Source organism: Nelumbo nucifera, chromosome 6, assembly GCF_055504915.1.
Source record: "Nelumbo nucifera cultivar China Antique chromosome 6, China Antique-T2T, whole genome shotgun sequence".
In the NCBI taxonomy this organism is placed as follows: domain Eukaryota; kingdom Viridiplantae; phylum Streptophyta; class Magnoliopsida; order Proteales; family Nelumbonaceae; genus Nelumbo; species Nelumbo nucifera.
This window is the reverse complement of record NC_142654.1, coordinates 17425318-17447330: the sequence shown is the minus strand read 5'-3', so window position 1 is coordinate 17447330 and position 22013 is coordinate 17425318. Positions and strand designations below refer to the sequence as shown.

Genomic DNA, 22013 nt, shown 5'->3' with positions numbered 1-22013 from the left:
TTAGATATATAAGAACATATGCAATCTTTAAGAAGAAGCAATTTGTTACAAGTTGAAGGAGCTAGAAGAACTGAGGGCATACCAAAAATAAAGCATGGTTCACCGGTCTCTAATAATGAGATCACATCTCCTCCCCACAAGGGCCCGCCCCACAGCACATCCCCGCCATGTATTATGAGCATCATCCGATGATAGCACCAGAACCGACGATGTTATCATTGAGAGATGTTCTCAATACACGGTGGGGATGTGCTGTGGGGCGGCCCCTCGTGGGGATGAGATGTGATGAACTCCTCTATTATAGCCTGCCCAAGCTAATTGGATAGCTATACCAAAACAATGAAACTTCTATTCCTACCAGTTCAAATTCTCAATATCAACCACATAGCTAGGGCCCAATTACCAATTGAAAACGTATACATCTTATCACAAGCATGTTTTATGTTTATGAAATTTATTTGAGTTAAAACAGTCAAACACATGATCATAATCAGGAAACTAATTACACAATAGCATACTCCTAACACAATGGGCTATCTATGTTAAGGAATTAACATATTTGAATTGAATCACTGCTGGACTTTAGAGTGCTTACTAAAGTAACAAAACCCAAAACTTTATCCATCTAGTGCAATTTTGCAGAGTGAATAAGAGATCACCTGCATGATAATTCTTTACAAGATGATAGAATTGGGACTAGTTCCATTGTTTATAGGTAAAGTTCAAAATGTCATACTTGTGGAGTGAATCACACAACATGGTGGAATTGTTAACCCAACTCTTAAAAAACCTCATTAGCCACTTAAGTTCTTCCACTAAACACGGAATAAAGATTGAACTCGATTTTCAAAATTTTCAAGAGAAATGATCATGTTAGTTACATAAAGAGAACCCCATTTCATATCACCAAACATCATTTGTGAAGGAAAGGGGTGGGATATTTGAAAATTTATTACAATCCCATTTCAACATTTTTACTTTGGGATGGTAGGAATTGTTTTTTATATGATAAGTACTGAAGTGGCTGACACTTTGCAAATCATGACCACCTCTTTTCTTTTCTTGACAGGTAGAAATCAGTTTTGACTTTGCAAGCTCCCATGGAGATGCATTCGGATTTGGAGCATTCTGATCATGGGTATCGTGCACTGCTTACGTTACCATCCTTCACTATTTCGTCACATGAGTTGATGTATCCAGAGGCCTTGTTGAGGAAATATCAAATCAAAGACAAGTTTCGGTTTCCCCAGACAGACAATGAAGGGACTACTGACAAGCTATAAATTTAATAGTAAATGGGAATGACACTGTATAACCCCCCCCCTCCCCTTTTTTTCCCTTCATTGAATGATAAGGGTTTATGGCATTCTTGAAAGCTGTAGGTCTGTATTTGCTACACGACAGGAATCGAACACAATTATTTTCTTGACATGATTTATCATTCCCTCCTTGATGCAAAAGAAAGCAAGGGATGGTCTTTGTGGAAGACTACTACTTCAAGTAGAGAGAGCAAGTCTAAGGCTTTGGAGTTTCCACTACCAACACCAACACTATCATTGCTCTGTAGATATTCTACAGTTCATGAGTTCAAGTTCTCTTTATTATGTCCAACCTCTCAAGGAAGAGAATTCCACTATCTTTTTAAGTAAAATATGAGTTCAACTCTTGATCCTAGCTACTATACATTAGTACCCAAAAATAAAACCTTAATCAAAATATTGATTTTCTTTCTCATACTTCAGGTGTAATGGTGCATGTATATGATTTCCACACATAAATGAAGTTCCAAAGGTGAATCAAAGCCATTTAGCCTATATAAATTGCATTATTCTTTGCAGTCAGGAGCCTCTATAAATGATAACTGTGTATCCTGATCCATCAATTAGGAGCTTCTTATTGTATATCAATGGCTTAAAAAACTTGAGAGATTCCTTCATGTACAGTATACAAGAGGGAAGAAAAGGCAAGGAGTGTCATGTCCCACAGATAAAGAGAATAAAAAAAATGAGTACACTAGGTATATTCTATACATGGGCCCTTTTCCATAAAATCCATGTTCATACATGAACATGGAACCCTTGGCTGTTAGGTTGAAAGTGCTCCAAGTGTGTCAACTCAAATAACCCTCGGCATCTAAATTTTAGCTCAATAACCTTTGTTTATGTGGAAATAGGAATCTTTTTTTTTTTTCAACTCTTGAACCTTCAATAGTGGTATTATAGAAGGCAAAAGAATCCAATACAAGGTGGGCCATATAGGTTACATGGATAGAGAAACTAAACAAGTGGTTTTTTTTTTCTTTTTCTTTCACAAGTGAAACAAGTGGTTAATGTAGGTTTTCTGCAGCCCTATGTTTTTTCTTTTGATAGATAATCTTCTGCCCTATGCATTACACAGATTGGCTGAATCAATTGTTAACATGAGTAAAATACAAATAAACAAATAAATATACATACACATATATATATATATATATATATATATATATATTCATAACATAGTAACATAGTGAATGTTCAAGAACTAATTAAGATGTGACCCCTTATCAACCCCTTCATTCATTGTACATTATGCAATCTTATTTTTTTCCGTTTATTTCAATCAACAAAACTGACAAAAGAAACTATCTACTTTGACTAAGAGAACATGAATCTATTGCCTATGACCATAGTTGTCATGTGTACAAGAAGTTTGCCAACTGATTTTCTAAGAGAGAGAGAGAGAAAGAGAGTTTTATATACCTCATCTCTTTGGGTAGAACTTTACTCTACATATTTAAATTTAAATTAAAATTAAGAAAAAGATAATATATATAATATATATATAGTTTTTTTAAGATCGATTCCTTGCTCGATTATAGTAAGAAGAACGCCTATATCCTGCATTTTGAGTAACTAAATGAACAGAGAGGGGTGATGACCAAATGAGCCAAACAGGCATGTCTTAGACCCAAACAGACCTGTCCCAACGTTAATTGCAATGAGGCAAACGGAGCTTCATCATAAATTATATATGATAAAATCTATGGGTTCGGCATATAGAAAAGAGATCCGATCCATCCAGATCCTACGAACATATGATTATGATTTATGAAGGCTCATTTTATCGGGTATCCGGGCACACCCATCCAATGAAGCTCCTTGTGCCTCGTGGGCCGCACCAGGGTTGGAATGAAATGACAAAACAGTACAGAGATATGATCCCCAGGACCCCCACCCCACCCATGCATCTAATATTAATTGCGTGAGTACGGAGTTTGGTTCAGCAGATACTGTCAGCCAGAGCCAGTCGAATGTTTTTGGACACTATCTGTAGAAGCTAAGCTAGGGTCTGTCCAGGTAAGACTGATTAAGACAAATTATGGGGTGATTAAGACGAGACGTGCCGTGGCCCGTGGTGCATGCATGGGCCAGACTCCAGAGTCATGGCCGCACTCTCTGCTATTATCTCTCAGGTGGAGTTAATAATTCAAATTTCAAAGAGCGTGGCCCATCGGGTCCCCAGAATTACACTTGTTCACTCTCCGTGGCCGGACTGGGCTCAACCCAGGGTTCCAGGCAATAATTAAATCCATGGTGCCTGACCCAGCCACTATGAGACTAAGAGGCAAATGACTAGATAAAGCATTTCATGTGATGCTTTGTGTTTGTGTTTTCATTGCAATTCACAAGTGACTATTAGGTCTAGGTCTGTAGAAGTTCATAAGGTTATTGAGTTTGAAGTGTGAACAAACACAAACCCACTTATAATAGAAGTGACGAAAAAAGTTTAAATTGTTAAGTCTTTGAATCGATTTTTATTCTCTAACATGACTAAATGAGAATATTCAGAGGGATGCTGAGTGACCATCTAAACCATTGGGTGGAATCAGTCTATGTCTCTGTGCCTCATATCAAGCATTTCTTGAATTTTAACTCAAAAAAATAAATAAATAAATCGCTTCATCATTTTCCGACATGCCACATGATAGGACATGTTTTAGGGACGCTTAATTTGGTTGATATTTCCACATCAATGAACATTGAAAAAACGTCATTTTTATCCATTCATTGCTGAAATAGATGTGACTAATAAATTAAATGCAACGACAGATAAATACCACGGTGCCAAACACGCTCTTAGAGACCATTAATGCCAAGCATCTAAGACATCTTTTTTGGACCATATTTGAACCCTAGGATGATATGAAGTTGCATTGAACCTCAACAAAGGAACATATATAAGAAAAGGTTGGTAAGAGTCATATTCCAGAATCCAGATAATAACATTATTGACCCAATCAACGATAGCCCACATTCAATCAGCAAAATATTTTTCTTGATCCAACGGCAATGATTACCCAATTCTGACCAGAATCATTCTGGCCCCTATTATCTGGGTCCTGTCAGTTCTGATGGGCTGGCTCCAGCCCAACTTTTTGGACTCGACAATAATTGACTCGGTGCTGGGTCTAACCTGACCCATTGGATAAGGACCAAAACTGATTAGTTACAAAAGAACTAAATTCAAATATTTTATATGTAAATATGACACTGTATCTATAAGATTTTTTATATTATTTTAAATGAGATTGTGATGATTTTGTTAAAAGTACCAAGCTAATAATAGGTTAGGTCTTAATCAAGTAAAACCCAATAAACCCAACTGAAAGGGGTTGGTTCTGGACCTGATACCGCTAGTTGCTATAGGTTCTGGACCAGTACAAGAACTAAAACATTTTCTTGTGGGCTCAGTATCTACAACATTGCCTGCCAGCGAGTTCCAACCCATAGATATAGATAGGTCTTAACAAACAAATAGCTGAATCCAGAAAACAAAGACAAACCCCATGATGGGTGTCAATGTCAATCCAACCGCAGAAAGCCATACCTCACACATGATGATGGTGATGATGGAATGCAGCCTACATAAATGGTATAATGGTATGGGGACTATTTCATCCACCATACAAAAAGGTCCAACTCATAATTGACTGATTTAACGAAACGATGATGATGATAATGATGATAATGAATATATATATCCCCTATGTGCAGATGGATAGACGCTCTCAAATGTATACACATTTTTTGCTTTTAGGAAATCCTATGCATGGTATTAAAACATGTTTTCTAATACCAGTACTACAAAAGCACTATAGGACTCTAGATTTTGCATAAATGGGATATAATAATATTTAGATTTTAGTCTTGGTATGCAGCATTTACATCCAACAGTGATTTTGTAGCATGTAAACTATGTATTCAAAAATGTGAGCAGTAGTGGTGGTAGGAGCAGGAGAAACATTCAATAACCATATTGTTACTAGTTGAATGGCCCCACTGCTAACGGCTCTAAATCCACCTTTGAGAAGAATGCAATGTTGCTGGATAAGGCGAGTAATCAATACCAAAAAAATACATAAATTATTTTGCAAGTAATACAGTTTTTTTGGTATTTTTGACCTCAGGAAATAATTTAATCCTATAATTGGATAGTGAAAATGTTAATATGTTTTACAACAGTAAAATTAATAGGTAAAATCTATGATGCATTAATAGAACTACGAAGTAAAAAACTTGAACCAATGAAAAAGTAATACATCACAGTTGAACATAAAATCTGATGAAATATGAACCAATGAAAAATAAATAGACCATTTTACGTCTTTAACATGAATAGTTGAAATTTTGATTTAGTATGCAGTAAGCATTAAAAATGCACCACACTTTTTTTCCATGAGACTACACAACAAGGGATAGCCCATAATCACCCCAAACCCTGGTACAGTCAGAATTCCATTCCATCGATTTCGGTTTTTGATCGGTTCGGTTCTTCGGTTTTTTATATTTATAATATATATTATACAAATATATGTATACTATTATATTATAAATAATAAATGATATATAATATATTATAAATATTTGAAATATATATAATGTATTTATAAATGGATCATTATAAATATAATATAAGTATATATTTTTATATATAATGAATATATATTTATATATAATACATAGAAAATATGTGACATATATTAAAAATATATATACCGGCCAATTCGGTTAACCATCGATTTTTTTGTAGGTTAACGATCCGGTCCTTCGGTTTTTCAAAAATCCCGAACTGAAACCAAACCGATCGGTTTGGTTAACCGCATTTTGCGGTTTTGTTTTCTCAATTCAGTTTGGTTTTTCGGTTTTTCATGGACACCCCCTATTGCCACCTAGCCAGTTGGCACATTGCAAAAACAATATCATTCTTTTAAACATTACAGAATTCCAGTTTTGTCCACAGATAATAAACTAATAATATTGGAAGGCCTGTTGACCAAAATAATCCCCAAAAGCTATATTTTACATATTCAAGTGGAAATCATTGTTGACTTGGCCCACTGAACAACAAAAAGGCAATTTTGTTAAGCAGAATAAAGGGTAAGGCCGATTAAGAGAAATTGTACCTTTTCTTCCTAAAAGGAGATACGAGGATGTATTTGTAATTTTATTCTCTTCGTCTATGAATTCTTTTACCGATATTGAGAACGATAATGGAGAAACTAAGAAATTCAACTTCAGAGAGATCATGGCTTACTATATATAATGAGAACACATGCCTCGGCTTCACGTGTAGATCACCATGAGAAAAATCCGATCCATTTATTTCCCTCTCCCTGCTTTCAAATCATCTCTCTCTCTCTTATAGATAACAAATGAAGAAAACAATAAAGAGAAAGGATGCAAGATGGACTGGTATCAATTAGCAAAACCCAGTCATAAACTTAAAATCAATCCTCGTTTCATACTCCATTGAACCAATTAAACGACCAAAGTGAGTTTACTTTTTTTAGATTCCACCCAACAAAATATGACAATTGAACACCACATGTACTAATGCGTGTTATGTAATACCAAACAAAAAGCATGTACGTGCATTTACATCGATTTGAAACTGAACAAAATAATTGTCGGGACTCGGGGCGGTCCCGGAGTAAACTTCGATTCGATGGCTTAGTTGTTTGACACCAACTGTTCGACCTTGATCTACCGTCTACCCCACCCAAAACATGAAAGCGTGTGGTCCTCCCTGCTTTTCTGATTGACTGATTCTACTTTTCTAGACATCTGGCCTCATAAGAGATTTGTTGGTTATTTGGTTCTAATTTTCAAACCACCATGTGGCCCCTTAGTGGGAGGAGGGGACCAATTAAATTAAACGATAACTTGCATCACCCCATTTCATCTGCAGGCATGCTCATGCTTATGTTCGCACGTCGTCCTTGGCGATGCGACTGAGAGCTGAGGCTCCTTGTAGCTAGTCCTGACTTTGTGCAGCAAACAGATAATGCAGGTCAACAGATGCTGCTGAAGTACAACCATTCTAGTAGGTGTGTTTGGTTTCTATATAAACGTATATTCATGTAATTGATGGACCCATTTAGCGTCCAAGTCCAAATTTCAGGGTTCAGAACTTCTGGCCTTCTGAAGCAGGTTGGCGTTGGACAGCAGCTCTTTACCGCCCATTCTGTCGTCAATTATTTCCCCTCATTAACAATTTTAACTTTGGAATCCGAACAAACCACCAATTGAAATAAATCATCGTCACAAGTCCATTTTAGCCGGTTTAGAACTTTAGATGCATTCGTCCAGGGAGAACTGGAGAAAAAATTGAGTTGAAAGTTCATGTGAATCACCCGAACGTCCATAATTAAAGATTTAAAGGCTTTGTAAGTTGCTTACGTATTTTACCCACGAACGGTTCAGTCCGATATGCTATGAACACCTTGTATCCACTTTCCACAACAATCAGATAACAGAAAATGAATCAAAGTTCTACTGGAGTTGGAAACTTGGATTTGCGCTTGCTGTTACCCCATAAAAAAGATAGTCAGGGACAATTGGAAGTTGGAACCCAGAACGAAATCGAAGAATATGTATTATCTGCTCCTGCAGTATTCATTTCTTCCAGTAAAATGAACAAATGTCGTTGATTTCACCTACACAATAATTAATAGCCAGGGTTACCAAAAAAAATAAATAAAATACAATACTATTTAACGTTTTCTCAAGGACACCAAAATTATTGCTGCAAAATGTGTTGTCTGCTTGTCATGCCCTGTTCAATTCTCAGACAAATGAGCAAAAGAAGCAGGGTTCTGATCTCAGTAACAATACTATTATCTCAAGGGCATCAATATTATTGCTGCAAAATGTGTTCTCTGCTTGTCTGCCCTGTTCAATTCTCAGACAAATGAGCAAAAGAAGCTGGGTTCTGATCTCAGTAACAATACTATTATCTCAAGGACATCAATATTATTGCTGCAAAATGTGTTCTCTGCTTGTCATGCCCTGTTCGATTCTCAGACAAATGAGCAAATCTGATGTCATCAATGTCCTATTAAGGACAAAAATCATTGCCAATAATCAACCACCCGTCAATTCCAATATCCAAACCAAGCAAACCAAATGGGAGGAGAAAAGTTACAGAAAGAAAAATGGAACAATAGACTTGATGGAAAAAGAATGTAGAAGGAAATTGAGAAATGTCCTACTTTCAGGAAACTCATTAATAAAACATATCACTCAAAAAAAAATTAATCAACAAATATAAGAATGGGTAGAAGCTACCATCCCTTCAGGAAAAATGAAAACTAGTGGCAGATTTTTCCTTAAAAGAAAGTTATACTTGCTAACAACATACAAAGGACAGATAGGGCCTGACTCAACAGCTAAGAACCTCACTTTCATCTGTTAATATGTTACAGTCATCTTTGGCACCACCATTAAGCTTGAGTTCCTCTTTTCCTATTCATCCATGCCACCTCTCTTTAGGTGCATCAATCCAAACCATATAATGCCGATGACGAAAGAATGCTACTTTCAAAAATGGTACATGCAAGGCCACATAGAAAGGAAGCATTGAGTAGCTTCAGCTGAGTAGTGGTCCCCGATGATTAAAATTTTCTTCCATTAGCAATGTCATATTATGCATCTGTGACTCGTCTATAGAAAAGAACATAAGCAGCTGATGTCTTTATCTTGTCCTCACTGACAGGAAAAACATGGCTGTCATCAAAGTCATACCACTGATGGCCCCCATGCTACACAGGAAAAATGAAGTCAGTAATCCCAGATTGAGAATATATTTGGATAAATGTGTACTGTAGGCATGCAGTATATCAATAAAATAATGTTATGGCTGAGAAGATTTGAGATCATGCTTATTAAAGAGCATTCACTTTTATAGTTGTATTACTACACCCGCATGACATAGGAATGCTTATCAGTCGAGACCATCCTCAACATCCTAGAAAATATTTACAAACCTATTTGTGACATCTTGAACTTCAAACTGACTTATACAGTTATACTATACAGATTCTCATTACATTTTTTTATTTCTCTCATTACTTCTCTATTTTGATAGTTGTTTCCATACTTCAATCTGCTAAGAATTATGACTAGCAGAACGTAACATCAACACATGTTTCCAATATAACTAAATAGAGAAACATAGAACATGCTGCTACTTTGTTGATTTAGGTGGTGTTTCTACAAGGCTACCATGGTGTGGCATTTGTGTTTTGACTCCATACAGATGCCACATGCAATTTGACTTTAACAAACAAAAAATGTATGTGATTGGGCAGATTTAAGTTGAAATGGAAACACAAAACTTTGCATTGGGTTATGTGCATGGGCATATTGGGGAAATGTCAAAAGGACAATTTTTGAATCTGAGGGGCATTCCCACTTCATTTGTCCTATGTGGTGCCTAATAGTGTCTATGTGTTTAACACTACAACAAAACATTATACATTTATGTTTTGTGCTAAAACAACTTAATTTCATGTTTTTGCTTGGCCATTCTCACCCAACACACCATGGCTATACACTAACAGTGGTGGCAAACACCATCTTAGTTCGGAGCTTCAATTTGGAACTGATCCCTATACAGTTTTTTTTTTGATGAATAAAGAAAAAGTTATTACTTCAAAAGATAATAGAGAACTTTGAACTTTGGGAGGAGTTGTATGCAAATCAGGACTTATGGGATGGCCCCTGGTGCTTGGGAGGGGATAATAATGTTAGACGATTCACCAAAAAAACTAGTAGTCCCCAACAGACAATAACAACTAGTATGAGGCAATTCAATGGCTTTATTAAGATTGTGAACTGATCCCTTTACAGTTCTGCAATTGGTCTATGGTGTCATTAAATAACTTACAAATGACTAGAACACCTTTCATGGATGGCCTATGTAGGATCTCTGCCATCAATTTTGAACTAAACAAGGGAACCCAACACCTCCTTAGTAGATTCCCCAAGTCAATTGGACTCTCTGTATAAAGATTAACAAAAAATAGAGCATCAACAAACAATACAAGTAGAAATACCACTTACATGGACAAATGCAGTATAGTGACCACCTCCCATGCTCCCGTAGTGATTACTGACTGCATAAAGCATGTATCGGTTGGACAACTTGATATTTTTGTAGGCAATGTAGCTTGACAAGTCAAGATCGCAAATAGGGAAGTCCACAAATGTCTCTAGTTTGTTCTTCAAAAACCGGCTGTATGAGAACCTTTTTAGATGAATAACAAGAATCTCCGGCAGTCTCCAGAGATCTAATTTCTTGCTTGCTTGCCGATGCTTCTTGCAGCTCGGGCAATACCTAAATTTTAAAAATGACAGTATCACCAAATATTGTAACAAAAAAGATACAAGGCCAGGACCATAATTTCCAAAATAGGGGACAGAAGAAAAACTAAAGATAAAAGCTCCATATAAACAAGGAAATAGAATTCTCATATTAACTAGCAAATTGTACAAAACAGCAATAATACCTGCTATGTTTTATAGTGAGGTGAAAACAAATTTATCAATGATGAGATAAAGTTTATCAGACAAAATGATTATAAAAAAGGAGAAAGGGATAAGGAGGAAGTGAGGTAAAAAAGATAGAAGGGGATCACAAAGACAAGATGATCATGACGCAGTAGGAATCGCCAATCAGTAATCAATACATATGTACATAAAATGATTGTAACCCTAGGGGACAATGAGATAGATGAAGTGGCAAATTAGAGAATACAAACAGAATGAGAACACCCAGGAACCTAGAAATAGCCTTAATAGGTGATAACATGAAATGAAGGTGGTTCGGATGATTAGCATATGTCAAAGACAGGCCAGTAATGACACCAAGCTAGCCTGTGTGTTTTAAATGCATAATTTGAGGATTTGATATTAGATTTTCTTATCCAATAATTGTTCACTTCTTGCAAATAGGAAACAGAAATAAAACTATATTATTTGGGGGAAGTTTAAGGAAAGCCATGGAATTTATCAATGTTATGCCACACAACCATAGTTATCAAGGCATCTAGACAATTCTGTGCAACACTTGGGTGCCTAGCCACCAGGCAAAATTAATTATACAGAACAAAAAATAAATAAATTTTGGTTAGTTTCCTGGTTGTATATACCGAGCAGCATGTATATTAATTAAAAAAATGGCAACTTTCTTTATTAAGATCATTAAGTTTCCTTGCAAAACATGGCTAATCAGCATATCTAAAAGACAATAGTATTTTCAATAATTTGATTCAATATTCAAAAATATTACTAATATAATAAGTATTTAGTCAAGCAATCTCATATCAAATTAGCAACTAAAGTGGATTAGAGGTTTATATGATAAAAATTTAAGATAGAAAGTAAAAGAGAAAAAGAAGAAAGCTGAAGCCAAGTTGTATTTAATGTAAGAGAGAGAGAAAGAGTACAAAAAACAAAAGAAAAAGAAACCTCTATATCCTTCTCTTCTCAAAACCTTTGGACATTTTAAAATTCAATGGTAAAACTTTAAAGCAAGGTATATAATATATATAGTATTTAATAGAATGTATTGACACAAATATTAATGAGATGCAACCATAGTCCTGATATTATAAAAGGTCGCCCACCTTGTGCTTTTTGTTACCTAGACGGGCATCTTATCGCCTAGACAGGCACCTAGTTACTATAATTCAAAGTGTTCAGGTTTGAGCAGTCAACAAACATGTCAAAAAATCCAGTGTATAGGAATGTAAATGTTGAGAACTTGAGATGGACAAGTGGGAAAACTATAAAATATAGAATCAGGAATAAACTTGTTCAAACAAACTAGGAGCAGCTCCAATGGGTAATAAAAGGAAGCAGAGTAAGATGATCTGGCTACCTGCAAAGAAGACCATCTACAAAACCAGTGAGAAGAAGTGATTCGATACAAGGGTCTAGAAGTTCTGAAGGCAGACCCAAAAGGGCATGAGCTGTAGTAGTAAAAAATGATTTAAGGGCCCATATTTCCCCTTCTCAGTTTTTTATGCCCTGCTTGGATTTCTCAATCAGAGCCAGAGGGATAGAACAAAACCCCTGCTTCTGATCGACAAATCGAAGGTTATTTTGAAGGGATTTTGTTCTCAATTTGTTATTTTTAGTCAGAAAATGTATAACGCTCCACCTTTGATCGACAGTGAGAACATATTCTTTATTTTTACTTATTTATTTTGCATTTCTTTCCTATTTTCATTTATGTATTTTTAACTATTTTATAATTTTCAATATTATTATCTATATTTATGACATCATGGGTCACACCGTTCAACCTGGATAGTTGAACCGCTGACCTGGAAACCAGAGGCCAAAGCAGTTCCATTTCCGGGTCAGTTTTTAAAACATTGATAGAACATGGCTTTTTGAAGGACGATATTTTATGTCTTATTCCATAGTAACCAATTAAGATTCTAATATAGCTTACCTGTAACATTGAAACCTTATTAAAACTAAAACCAGTTTCCTTTTTACCTGTGGTAGATGAAAATGATTAATATGGAAGAAAATAGATAATTTTTCTGTTCACTGTTATTTATAAAAAATAGAAAATGTAAATATCCATATTGACATGATAAAAAGGTTTTACCATGAGTCCATGACTATTCAGAATTTCAAGTCCTAAAAGTAACTCTAAAAGAAATTAATCAATTTAAGAAAACATATTTGCTTAACTTCAGATGCTATACATTGCAGTTTAAATGACATGGTTTTAAACCATCTCATTAAAGTACTACATCAATCCAAGTGTATTTGCACCGAGCCTTATCAAAAAGAGAAAAAGGAGATGACTCACCCCTAACCATTCTCAAGCATTTAACTAGTATACCTAGCAGCATTCTTCTTCTAGCCTTGAATTTCAGTGGTCCAATACCACTTGAATCATTCTAAATAGAAGATTGAAAGGCCAACAGGTCATGCACCCTAGTTATAAGTAACTTGTTACAAAAGTATGTTCATTTTGAGCCAAGATGAAAATGCAACAAACGGAGATTTGTTAAGAAAGACAGTGCAGCTTCCTCCAATGTAACCTAGGCCAATTAAGGGTTTCCCCTCACCATACAACGAGGATCGGTTACCAAATAGGGGTAGTTCAGTCATAAAAACAACCAGAAATATTAATAGCACTTTTTTTCATATTGATTATTACTTGTATTGAATAATAAATACATTATCAAAACAAACACCACCATACAACTTTGCCATCACAATAAAATCGGGGTAAATTAATAAATAGGGGTATTTAGGTCATAAAAGTCCCGTTTACATCATTTAAAGGAGTATAGACTATAGAGTATAAAAGAAACATTATTCCATGCATTTATTTATTTGAATATGTCATAAAATGGAACTGCACATAATCACAGATGCACTACATTACTGGAAAGGGTATAGACTTGGAGCAAGGGGCAAAATCTATTGGAGGTCTATAGTTCATGCAGTTATGTGGAGTGTATTCTCAGAAAGGAGTACAAAGGTATTCTGCAGCATCACAAGAAGAAACCTACCCAGGATCCTTCTTTCTCCTGAAGGCAACCTAGAAGGACTGCAATCCCCCCACCCATGGACAGAGAAATTAGACTTCAATTTATGGTTGTTTGAAGGGGAAACCTAGACCAGCCAGAATTGGAGGCATCCTTTCCAAGGCGGACAGGGTCTTTTTCGGAATTTTTAGTGGCCCCATTAGCAATGTGGATTACATAGAAGCAGAAGCGGGATCTCATTTAATGGGGTATTCAACGACTCTGGATCTCCTGCCCACATCTACCCACGACACACTACCCCCCATGAATTGGGAACATCTCCCCCGGCATAATACTATGCACAAGGATGAGATGTTCTCCATGTGTGGCTGCGATGTGGGTAAACGTGGGCAAAGTTCGTGTGGGCAGGAGATCCGGATTCGTATTCAATTTGCCAAGCAATCTCGTTTTTTGCCATTCACCATTGAAGGGAACAGAAAATGCCAACCAATGGTGCCAAACAGTGGACCATGATTGTCTTGCCTACTTGTTAAATGACATTCACAGAGTTTACAAGAGCTTTTTTTGGAGTAGCAAAATAAAAGAAGGATAACGATAAAAGTGATGATAAAAGTAGCCTTGATAATGAATTGGAGGATGTGGAGGAGTAATTACTAAAGTAGGGTAGAGGGTTGGTTGGGAGAGTTTTTTTCTTCGGTTATGTAGGGGTGTAAGGGGTTCCAGGTTGGTTTTTGGTTGATGATTTTAAGTGTTGCCGATTGGGCTGACTTTTCTTCCAGTTTCTTTATGTAAGGTTTGGGATGTTGCTGGTGGTTATTTTGGGTTTTTCTCTTGGGTTATGTCTATCACCTTGCCTCTTGTATTCTCTTTTTTCTTTTAATGAAATGTGTATTTTACTATCAAAAAAATAAATAAAAACATTACTACATAACATTAATTTGCAAAAGTTACCACCATATTAATTTCCAAACTTCTAAAATTGTCTTACTTCACAATTTATCCTATTCTAGTATAGCCTAGCAGGAGAGTAAATAGACAAAATTTCTATTAGGATCCTCCTAACTCATTGTAACATTGCATTGTATTTTATGGTATTCTAGGCCCTGTTTGGATAGACTTTTATAAAGAACTTTGGTACTTTTGAAAGTATAAAAGTATGAAAAACATAGCATAGCGTTTGTATTATGCACTTTATACTTTTTGCTTTCTTACTTTTAAAAGTATGAAAAACCCCAAAAGCATGAAGTTAGTCAGCTTTTTATATTTCGTGCTTTTGGCGAAATTGTGCTTTCATTTTCATGCGAACAGGTGGTCACATGTGACCACCCTTCTATAATACTCTCAACCCTACATCTACTCGCCGCTACTAGAGTTGGACTGCCGTCACCAAACCATCACCAGAAGTAAAAATGAACATGCTTTTGCCAAACAGAAAACTGTAATTCTGTTTTGGAAAGCACACTTTTCAAAATTTTTTACCCAAATGGTTTTCAAAGCAAAAATACCAAAGTAAAAGTATTTTATGTACTTAATACTTTGATATTCTTAAAAATAGAAAAATAGAAGTCTATCCAAACAACGCCCTAGTGTTTTCTGGTTGTCCGTCCTGAAACTGTAATATTGTCCTCCTACCCACCTCCTTGAAATGGGCAAAGGTTGTACTTCTTTCTCTTCATACAAATTAATAAACTCACTGATCTTGTCAGTGATAAAAAGAAGTCTAATTGCAGATATATTGTTTCTTTTTTTAATTTTAACCAAATAGTATATAATATCATACATAACCAAACAAAGAAAATGTGAAATAAATTAATAACACCAAAAAATTGTGTTTTCCAAATGGAGTTCTTAGTTGAATCAACAAATACATTGGTTTTTATTTAGAAAAAAATAAACCACGATTTTAACGGTGTTCTCAATATCTCATATTATTTCCAGTTTTTGTTTTACTGTAAAATTATTTCCAGTTGTTTTGACAAAACAGATAAAATTTCCCCAGTATTTCACTACAATTTAGTGTCTTACACATGACAAAATGAAAAATACACCAATATGAAGGGGAGAAAACTCATACAATACGAGAAGAGATGCAACTTGGGTTGGAAATTTGTTAAATTTTCAATGGGACCAAATCCCAACCCAAGCCCAATGTAGTTAAAATTCTTCAAGTAGGGAAACCTGACTTGCAGCCATAAATGATAGCATGTTGTCCCAAAAGAATGGAATTTATTGGTCAAAAAGAGAACAGAATTGCAAAGCAGAATTAATAACAAGGGCAGGACAACAAAAATACAACGTTGTTGCATCCTCTAATTTAGTAAATAACTAGGTGAGAGATCTGTGGTTGAGCCATCGAAGAATCAATAACTTTATGTTTGATGAGAAACAGCCAATATTAAATTTATTAAAGACAGGTCTGCTTACTAAAAGAAAACCAATACAAAAGACATTAAGGACAGATCTAAGCTTGTAATCTTTAATCTAATAAAAAGCCTTTGAATTCCACGAAAGGACCAAAAACATGAATCTTCAGAGTAACAAAACAAATTAAAAAAATACTACTAAATTGGCAAAATTTTTGTTAGTTTCCTTGAACTTTACAACCAATTGTCATGCAACTGAGAAGATGAATTTTAGTAAAGACTACCCGGTGGTACATTAACATTACCATTAAATTTTAGTAAAGACTATTAGAGAAGTACACAAACTCACCACATGTCTTCTGGTCCGAGAGGTTCCTCCTTTAGGAAGGCTTCAAGGCATGCATATAAAGAAACAGACTCCTGAGGCCTCTTCACAAAAAAGCCAGACTTGAAAATCTCAGGTAATGAACTGAGAAGATGAATATCATATTCTTTTATCATTTGAGCGCTCCAAGAAACAAGCACACTCAACCGCCCGGAAGATTCTGTTACTAATATTGGCTCATCCATTTCAACCATTGAATCTTTTAGTGTGCCTTTCTCGTCTGTCAGGTGGAATTGAAACTCAGAATCAGAGTGTGATCTATTTCTTGATTCATCAGTTGAACTTCCACCATCACTCAAAACAGGAGTGCCAGTGTCAAACTCCATCTTGGTAACTTCAGCATTACTATCCTTCCCACTATTATCATCAAAATCCAAGTCATCTTCAGTGGATATTAAGAATGGATTAAGTAGTTTCATGTACAGATTACGGATATCAGATCCATTAACAACATTAGACAGGCTTGCTATAAGAGGGGTTCCAAATGCCTTTGGACATGATGTCATCTTCCCATGGATGTAAAGCCTGAGAACGTAAGTTTTCATCAGAGTTACAAATAAAGAGATAAAGCAATAAGAAAATCACCCAGTAAAGTAGTAATCTTAGTAGCATTGTAAGCACATGTTTCAAACATTAATTCTCAATAGTCAGCACAAGTACTAGCTTTCAAGCCTCAAGTTTCCTACATATGTTTCTAAAATAAGCTAGCATGTTTGTTGAAATAGAAATCCAATGCTTGGATTTGGAAACAAACAGCAATTCAATACTATTGAAAGAACCTCCTCAACTTACTGCCTGTACATCTTTGAATAGAAAAGACAAGCTGCTATAGCCCATGCATTTTTGTTCTCATGGTGTACAGAAATTCTCTAAGCTCCAAGTATTAGCTATGACACATGGAGTGTTAGAAGCACTGTGGCTGAGATCATTACTTAAGGAGCTAGATATGCTTGTACATGGGCTATCGTTATTGCAACAATCAAATGGCAATCAACATTGCTCATAACCCTGTACAGCATGACAAAACACATTGACACTGTTGAAAGCCACTTTATGAGCGAGCGAGCGAGCGATGCGAGAGAGAGAGAGAGAGAGAGAGAGAGAGAGAGAGTCATGACAGGGTAAGTATGTATCTTTGGGAGTTCGGTTTATGGAGGGCTTTAAGAGAAAAGGAAATGGGTGATATGACCTCCCTACTTGATATCCTTCAACAAGTAAATTTGTGTCCTTCAAGGATGGATGGGAGAGTGTGGGAACCTAACGTTAATGGGCTCTTTTCTTGCTCCACTTTTTTCCAAACCTTTTACTAATCCAAAGAAGCAAACCCATTTCCAGTAAAATAAGTTTGGGGTAATACTATTCCACCTAAGGTTAAGGTCTTTTGTTGGGAAGCTTCCAATGAAAACATTAAAACCTTGGAGAGCGGAAAAACCGGTGTCTCTCACTTCATGTATGCATCCTTTGTTTGAGGAGTGGGGAAACCACCAGCCACCTTCTGCTGCACTGTACCTTTGCAATCCAGGTGTGGGAACATTTCTTATCCTTGGCTGGGTATGACTAGGTGGCCCCAAGAGAGAATGAAAAATGTGTTTAGTGCAAACTGGATGAGATGCACAAGAGACAAAAGGAATTGGAATGAAAGAAATGTCAAATTTTTTTAGGAGAAAAAAAGAGAGGTGGGGGAGCTGATTGAGTTCACTATGATAAGAGTAGCTCGTTGGGCCTTGGTGTGAAAGGTGGTCAGTTGGCATGCACCAGCATTAGACTTTAAGAGGCTAGAAAATTGTTGCTAATTTTCAAGTGAGGAATCTGAAAAGGTGGTCAGTTGGCATGCACCAGCATTAGACAAATTTAAACTCAACTTTGATGGTCGCAGCCTCTGGAATAGGGGTGTAAACGGATCGAATTCAAATCAGATCAGGCAATATCCAAATTCAAATCTGATTAGACAATCCGAATTCGATTTGATATCCGACGGATGTTGAAAATTAATATTCGAATTCGAATCCGATTAAATATTTGAATATTCAATACGATTCGATTCGATTCGATTCGATTCAAATTCGATTAATTAATTAATTATTTTAGATAATTAATAAATACATAAAATAAATATTTTATTGATATAAAGTATATAAATTATAAATTATTTATATAACTTAACTATTATATATAAATTATATAAAATATGTTATATATTATATATAAGAACTAAATAATCGGTCGAAATCGGATATTTATCGAATCAAATCAGATCATATCCGAATTTGATTCAATTATATCGAATATCGAATTCAAAATCGGATTTTTGAATACCGTTTACACCCCTACTCTGGAATCCACAAGATTCTAGTATTGGGAGTTTAGTCAAGGACCACAATGGACACATACTACTTAGCTATCTGGCTAGGGGTGTCAATGGTTTTCAAAAATCCGATTTCGAATTCGAGATTCGACATAATCGAATCAAATTCGGATAATTCAAATATCATAATCGGTTGAATTCAGATATCCTATTCATACTGATTAGCTAATCGGGTTCAGGAATGGCCTGATTTGCTTCGCAAAAATATCTGAATTTGACCGCTTATTTAATTCTTATATATAATATAAAATATTTAAATAGTTTATATAATTTATATATATAACAATTAAATATATAAATAATAAAATAATTAATTGGCCGAATTCGAACCGAATCGAATATTCAAATATTAATTTTCAATATCCATCAGATATTGAATCAGATTCGAATTCGGATATTGCCTTATTTGATTCGAATTCGATCTGTTTACACCCCTAATTCAGGCCCCATTCATTGGTGTTGGAAACTCTCCAAGGAGAAAATGAAGGAAATGAAGGAAATGAAAAATGTGGAGGTTGAAGGAGAAAATCAAGCTATAATCTGTTGGATGAAACAATAAGATATGATCCCCTGGAAAGTCAGGCCAATGGTGAGACAGACACAACATTTGGGCTCTTTATTGAATAGCATATTCAACTGGGTGCCTAGAAGTGCTAATCGACTTACAAATACTCTAGCTAGGGCAGGGATGGCAAGGAACCAGCTTGAATGGGAATGTCCAGGGCCAAATTGTAATTTGTAGTTTCCTTTACTGCCATAATCAGAGTTCCTTGTGTACAGGAGCTTTATCTTGTATCACCTTTGGGTCTGTTGTAACTGTTTTTGCTTGCTGCTTTCTTCTGGAGCAATGTGGTAGTTTTCTTTAATGAAACTGTTGCTTATAAAAAAAATAATGACAGGGGAAGTGTGTCTTCCTTTTATTAAGACTGATCAACAGTTGGCCAATGTATTTACCAAAGGAGTTCAGAAGTCTACATTGCAGTACAGTCTTGGCAAGCTAGGCATGATTAACATCTATGCTTCACTTGAGGAAGTGTTGGGAGATCATCAAATTCTTTATTGCTACAGTTCATTGACTTTATTTTTCTGTTTTATTATTTTACTATTTGTTCTACTATTCTAATATACAACCAGGGGTATTCCAGTCATTTACTGCAATGTACAATCTCATATAAGTGATATAGAGGTTGCCACCTCATACTTTTTCTCTCTTCCTCCTCCTTTTCTTCTTCTCTCCTCTTCCAACTCATTCCAAATCAAAAACAAATTGCATTAAGTAATTAAATAAGTATATGCATAGGGAAAGCAATACGAGAGAACAGGTACATATAGGGAAATCAAACTAACAAGAAAAACCCTGATAATTTAATTTTAATCATAAAAAAATCAGAAAAATTCTTACTCATCCACCCGCTGATGCATGAAAACCGCCAAAGGGAGTTTATCATGATCCTTTGGTAACCTATAAGCAGCAAGACGATCATCATCTCTAATCAAGGATAATGAATCAGACGGCTCCTCTAGGTAACGAATAATCCGATTGTTGTATATCTACATAGAGTTTTACATTCTCTCAACTCAAATCCCAAATGAACAAATGTGAATGTATAGATATAGTCTGTCATATTTGTCAATGATGCAAAATGACGATGTATAGAAAACCAATCATTACAACATACCTCAGCCACCAATAGGGTCTCGTTGCTCCCTAAGGAACATGCGATGCTTAAAGCCTGGACCAGATCTTTACAATTTCCGGACTTTGGCACGGTTATGGTAAATGGAGATGGTTGTGTACTCCCATCAGTGCTTAAAACTGTTATAGTCATCGTCCGCACTGTTGTCGATGGTAGAGGCAGTGATAGATACATGAATGGATCGAATGTGACAGAAACTTTCTTGCAAACAGGACAAACTAATGTTGATCTATATTGACCCTGAAATAAGTACATCCAACAAGAGAAGCAAATAATGCCTTTAATAGACATAAAGGAGCTTTGAAAACTACAAACAAGAATCACTAAACCTCAAGCCTAGATAATTGAAAGCAAGATCAATCATCTGAACTGATTGAAATGGACAACCATAACACAAGTTTGTACCAGAATTGTCAAGGTGGATGCCTAGAAGATGGTGTATTTCTTGGGGAGTCATCTTTGGCTTTGCCTTATTGTTTCCATACAGGGCTTACCCAGTCTAGGTTCAATGAACTTAAACCGTATCAAATTATATAAAGCAAAATGGGTAAAGGGAAAGCACACAAAGATCAGTTTTAAATTCAGAGAACCATAAATTGAATTTTAGTCCAAAAAATGACAGCAATGAGAAAGTAATGTGTTCACCATGACAAGGATTTTTTTTTTTTGATGAATGACCATGACAAGGATTTAACTGCCTAGTGTTTTAAAAGCGCAAGGAGCATTTTGCACCCAAGGAACATACCTTTTCAAAGCAAGGTGCAAAATTCAAAAAATGCTAAAATTTCAAAAAAATGCCAAAATTTTTCAAAAAAAAATCAAAATTTTAAAAATATTAAGCATAATATTAATTAAAAATATAAACTTAAATTTAAAAACCTATTATCTCAAATTAAGATACACAAACATAACATGTAAAACATTTTTAAAATGAAAAAATAAAAATAAAATCAAACATAACATATAAAACATATTCAAGCATGTAAAATTCACAATCTCTTTATTTATCAAAAAAAATTCACAATCTCTTTATTTTTCCCTAATTGCATTACTTCAAATAGCTAACGTGATGTTAAAGATTATGTATTCCTGATTTTACGAGCCGCCTTTGAGCCAATCTCCTTGAGGCAAGCCCAAACAAGTCCATTTTAGGGTCTTAAATTCTTAATCCCTATGAAAAAGATTTATAATTTTAATTCTTTTAAAAATATTTTTTATTAGGATGAATGAATAACATTAGAAAATAGGTCTCTCCATTTTCCGGTTCACTAGCTGCTAGGCAAAAAAAAAAACAGGAAAATGTGCAAATTTTCAAAAGGTGAGCGCCTTTTGAAAGTTCTGCACTGCGCATACCCTAAAATGC

General features: G+C 35.4%; 1 protein-coding gene across 2 annotated transcripts in view; it reads right to left on the bottom strand.

The window, feature by feature from the left end:
* Positions 1-8517: 8517 nt before the first annotated feature.
* The window catches only part of UBP8 (ubiquitin-specific protease 8), a 42314-nt gene continuing 28818 nt past the window's right edge, over positions 8518-22013 (bottom strand). For both annotated transcript variants that reach the window (XM_010249540.3, XM_088890178.1), the window contains 5 exons: positions 20633-20890; positions 20356-20504; positions 16553-17113; positions 10386-10659; positions 8518-9082 (listed from right to left, as the gene is read on the bottom strand). In XM_010249540.3, coding sequence (XP_010247842.1) covers positions 8966-9082; positions 10386-10659; positions 16553-17113; positions 20356-20504; positions 20633-20890 — 1359 coding nt within the window. In that variant the 3' untranslated portion in view covers positions 8518-8965. The remainder of the gene's footprint in view (positions 9083-10385; positions 10660-16552; positions 17114-20355; positions 20505-20632; positions 20891-22013) is intronic.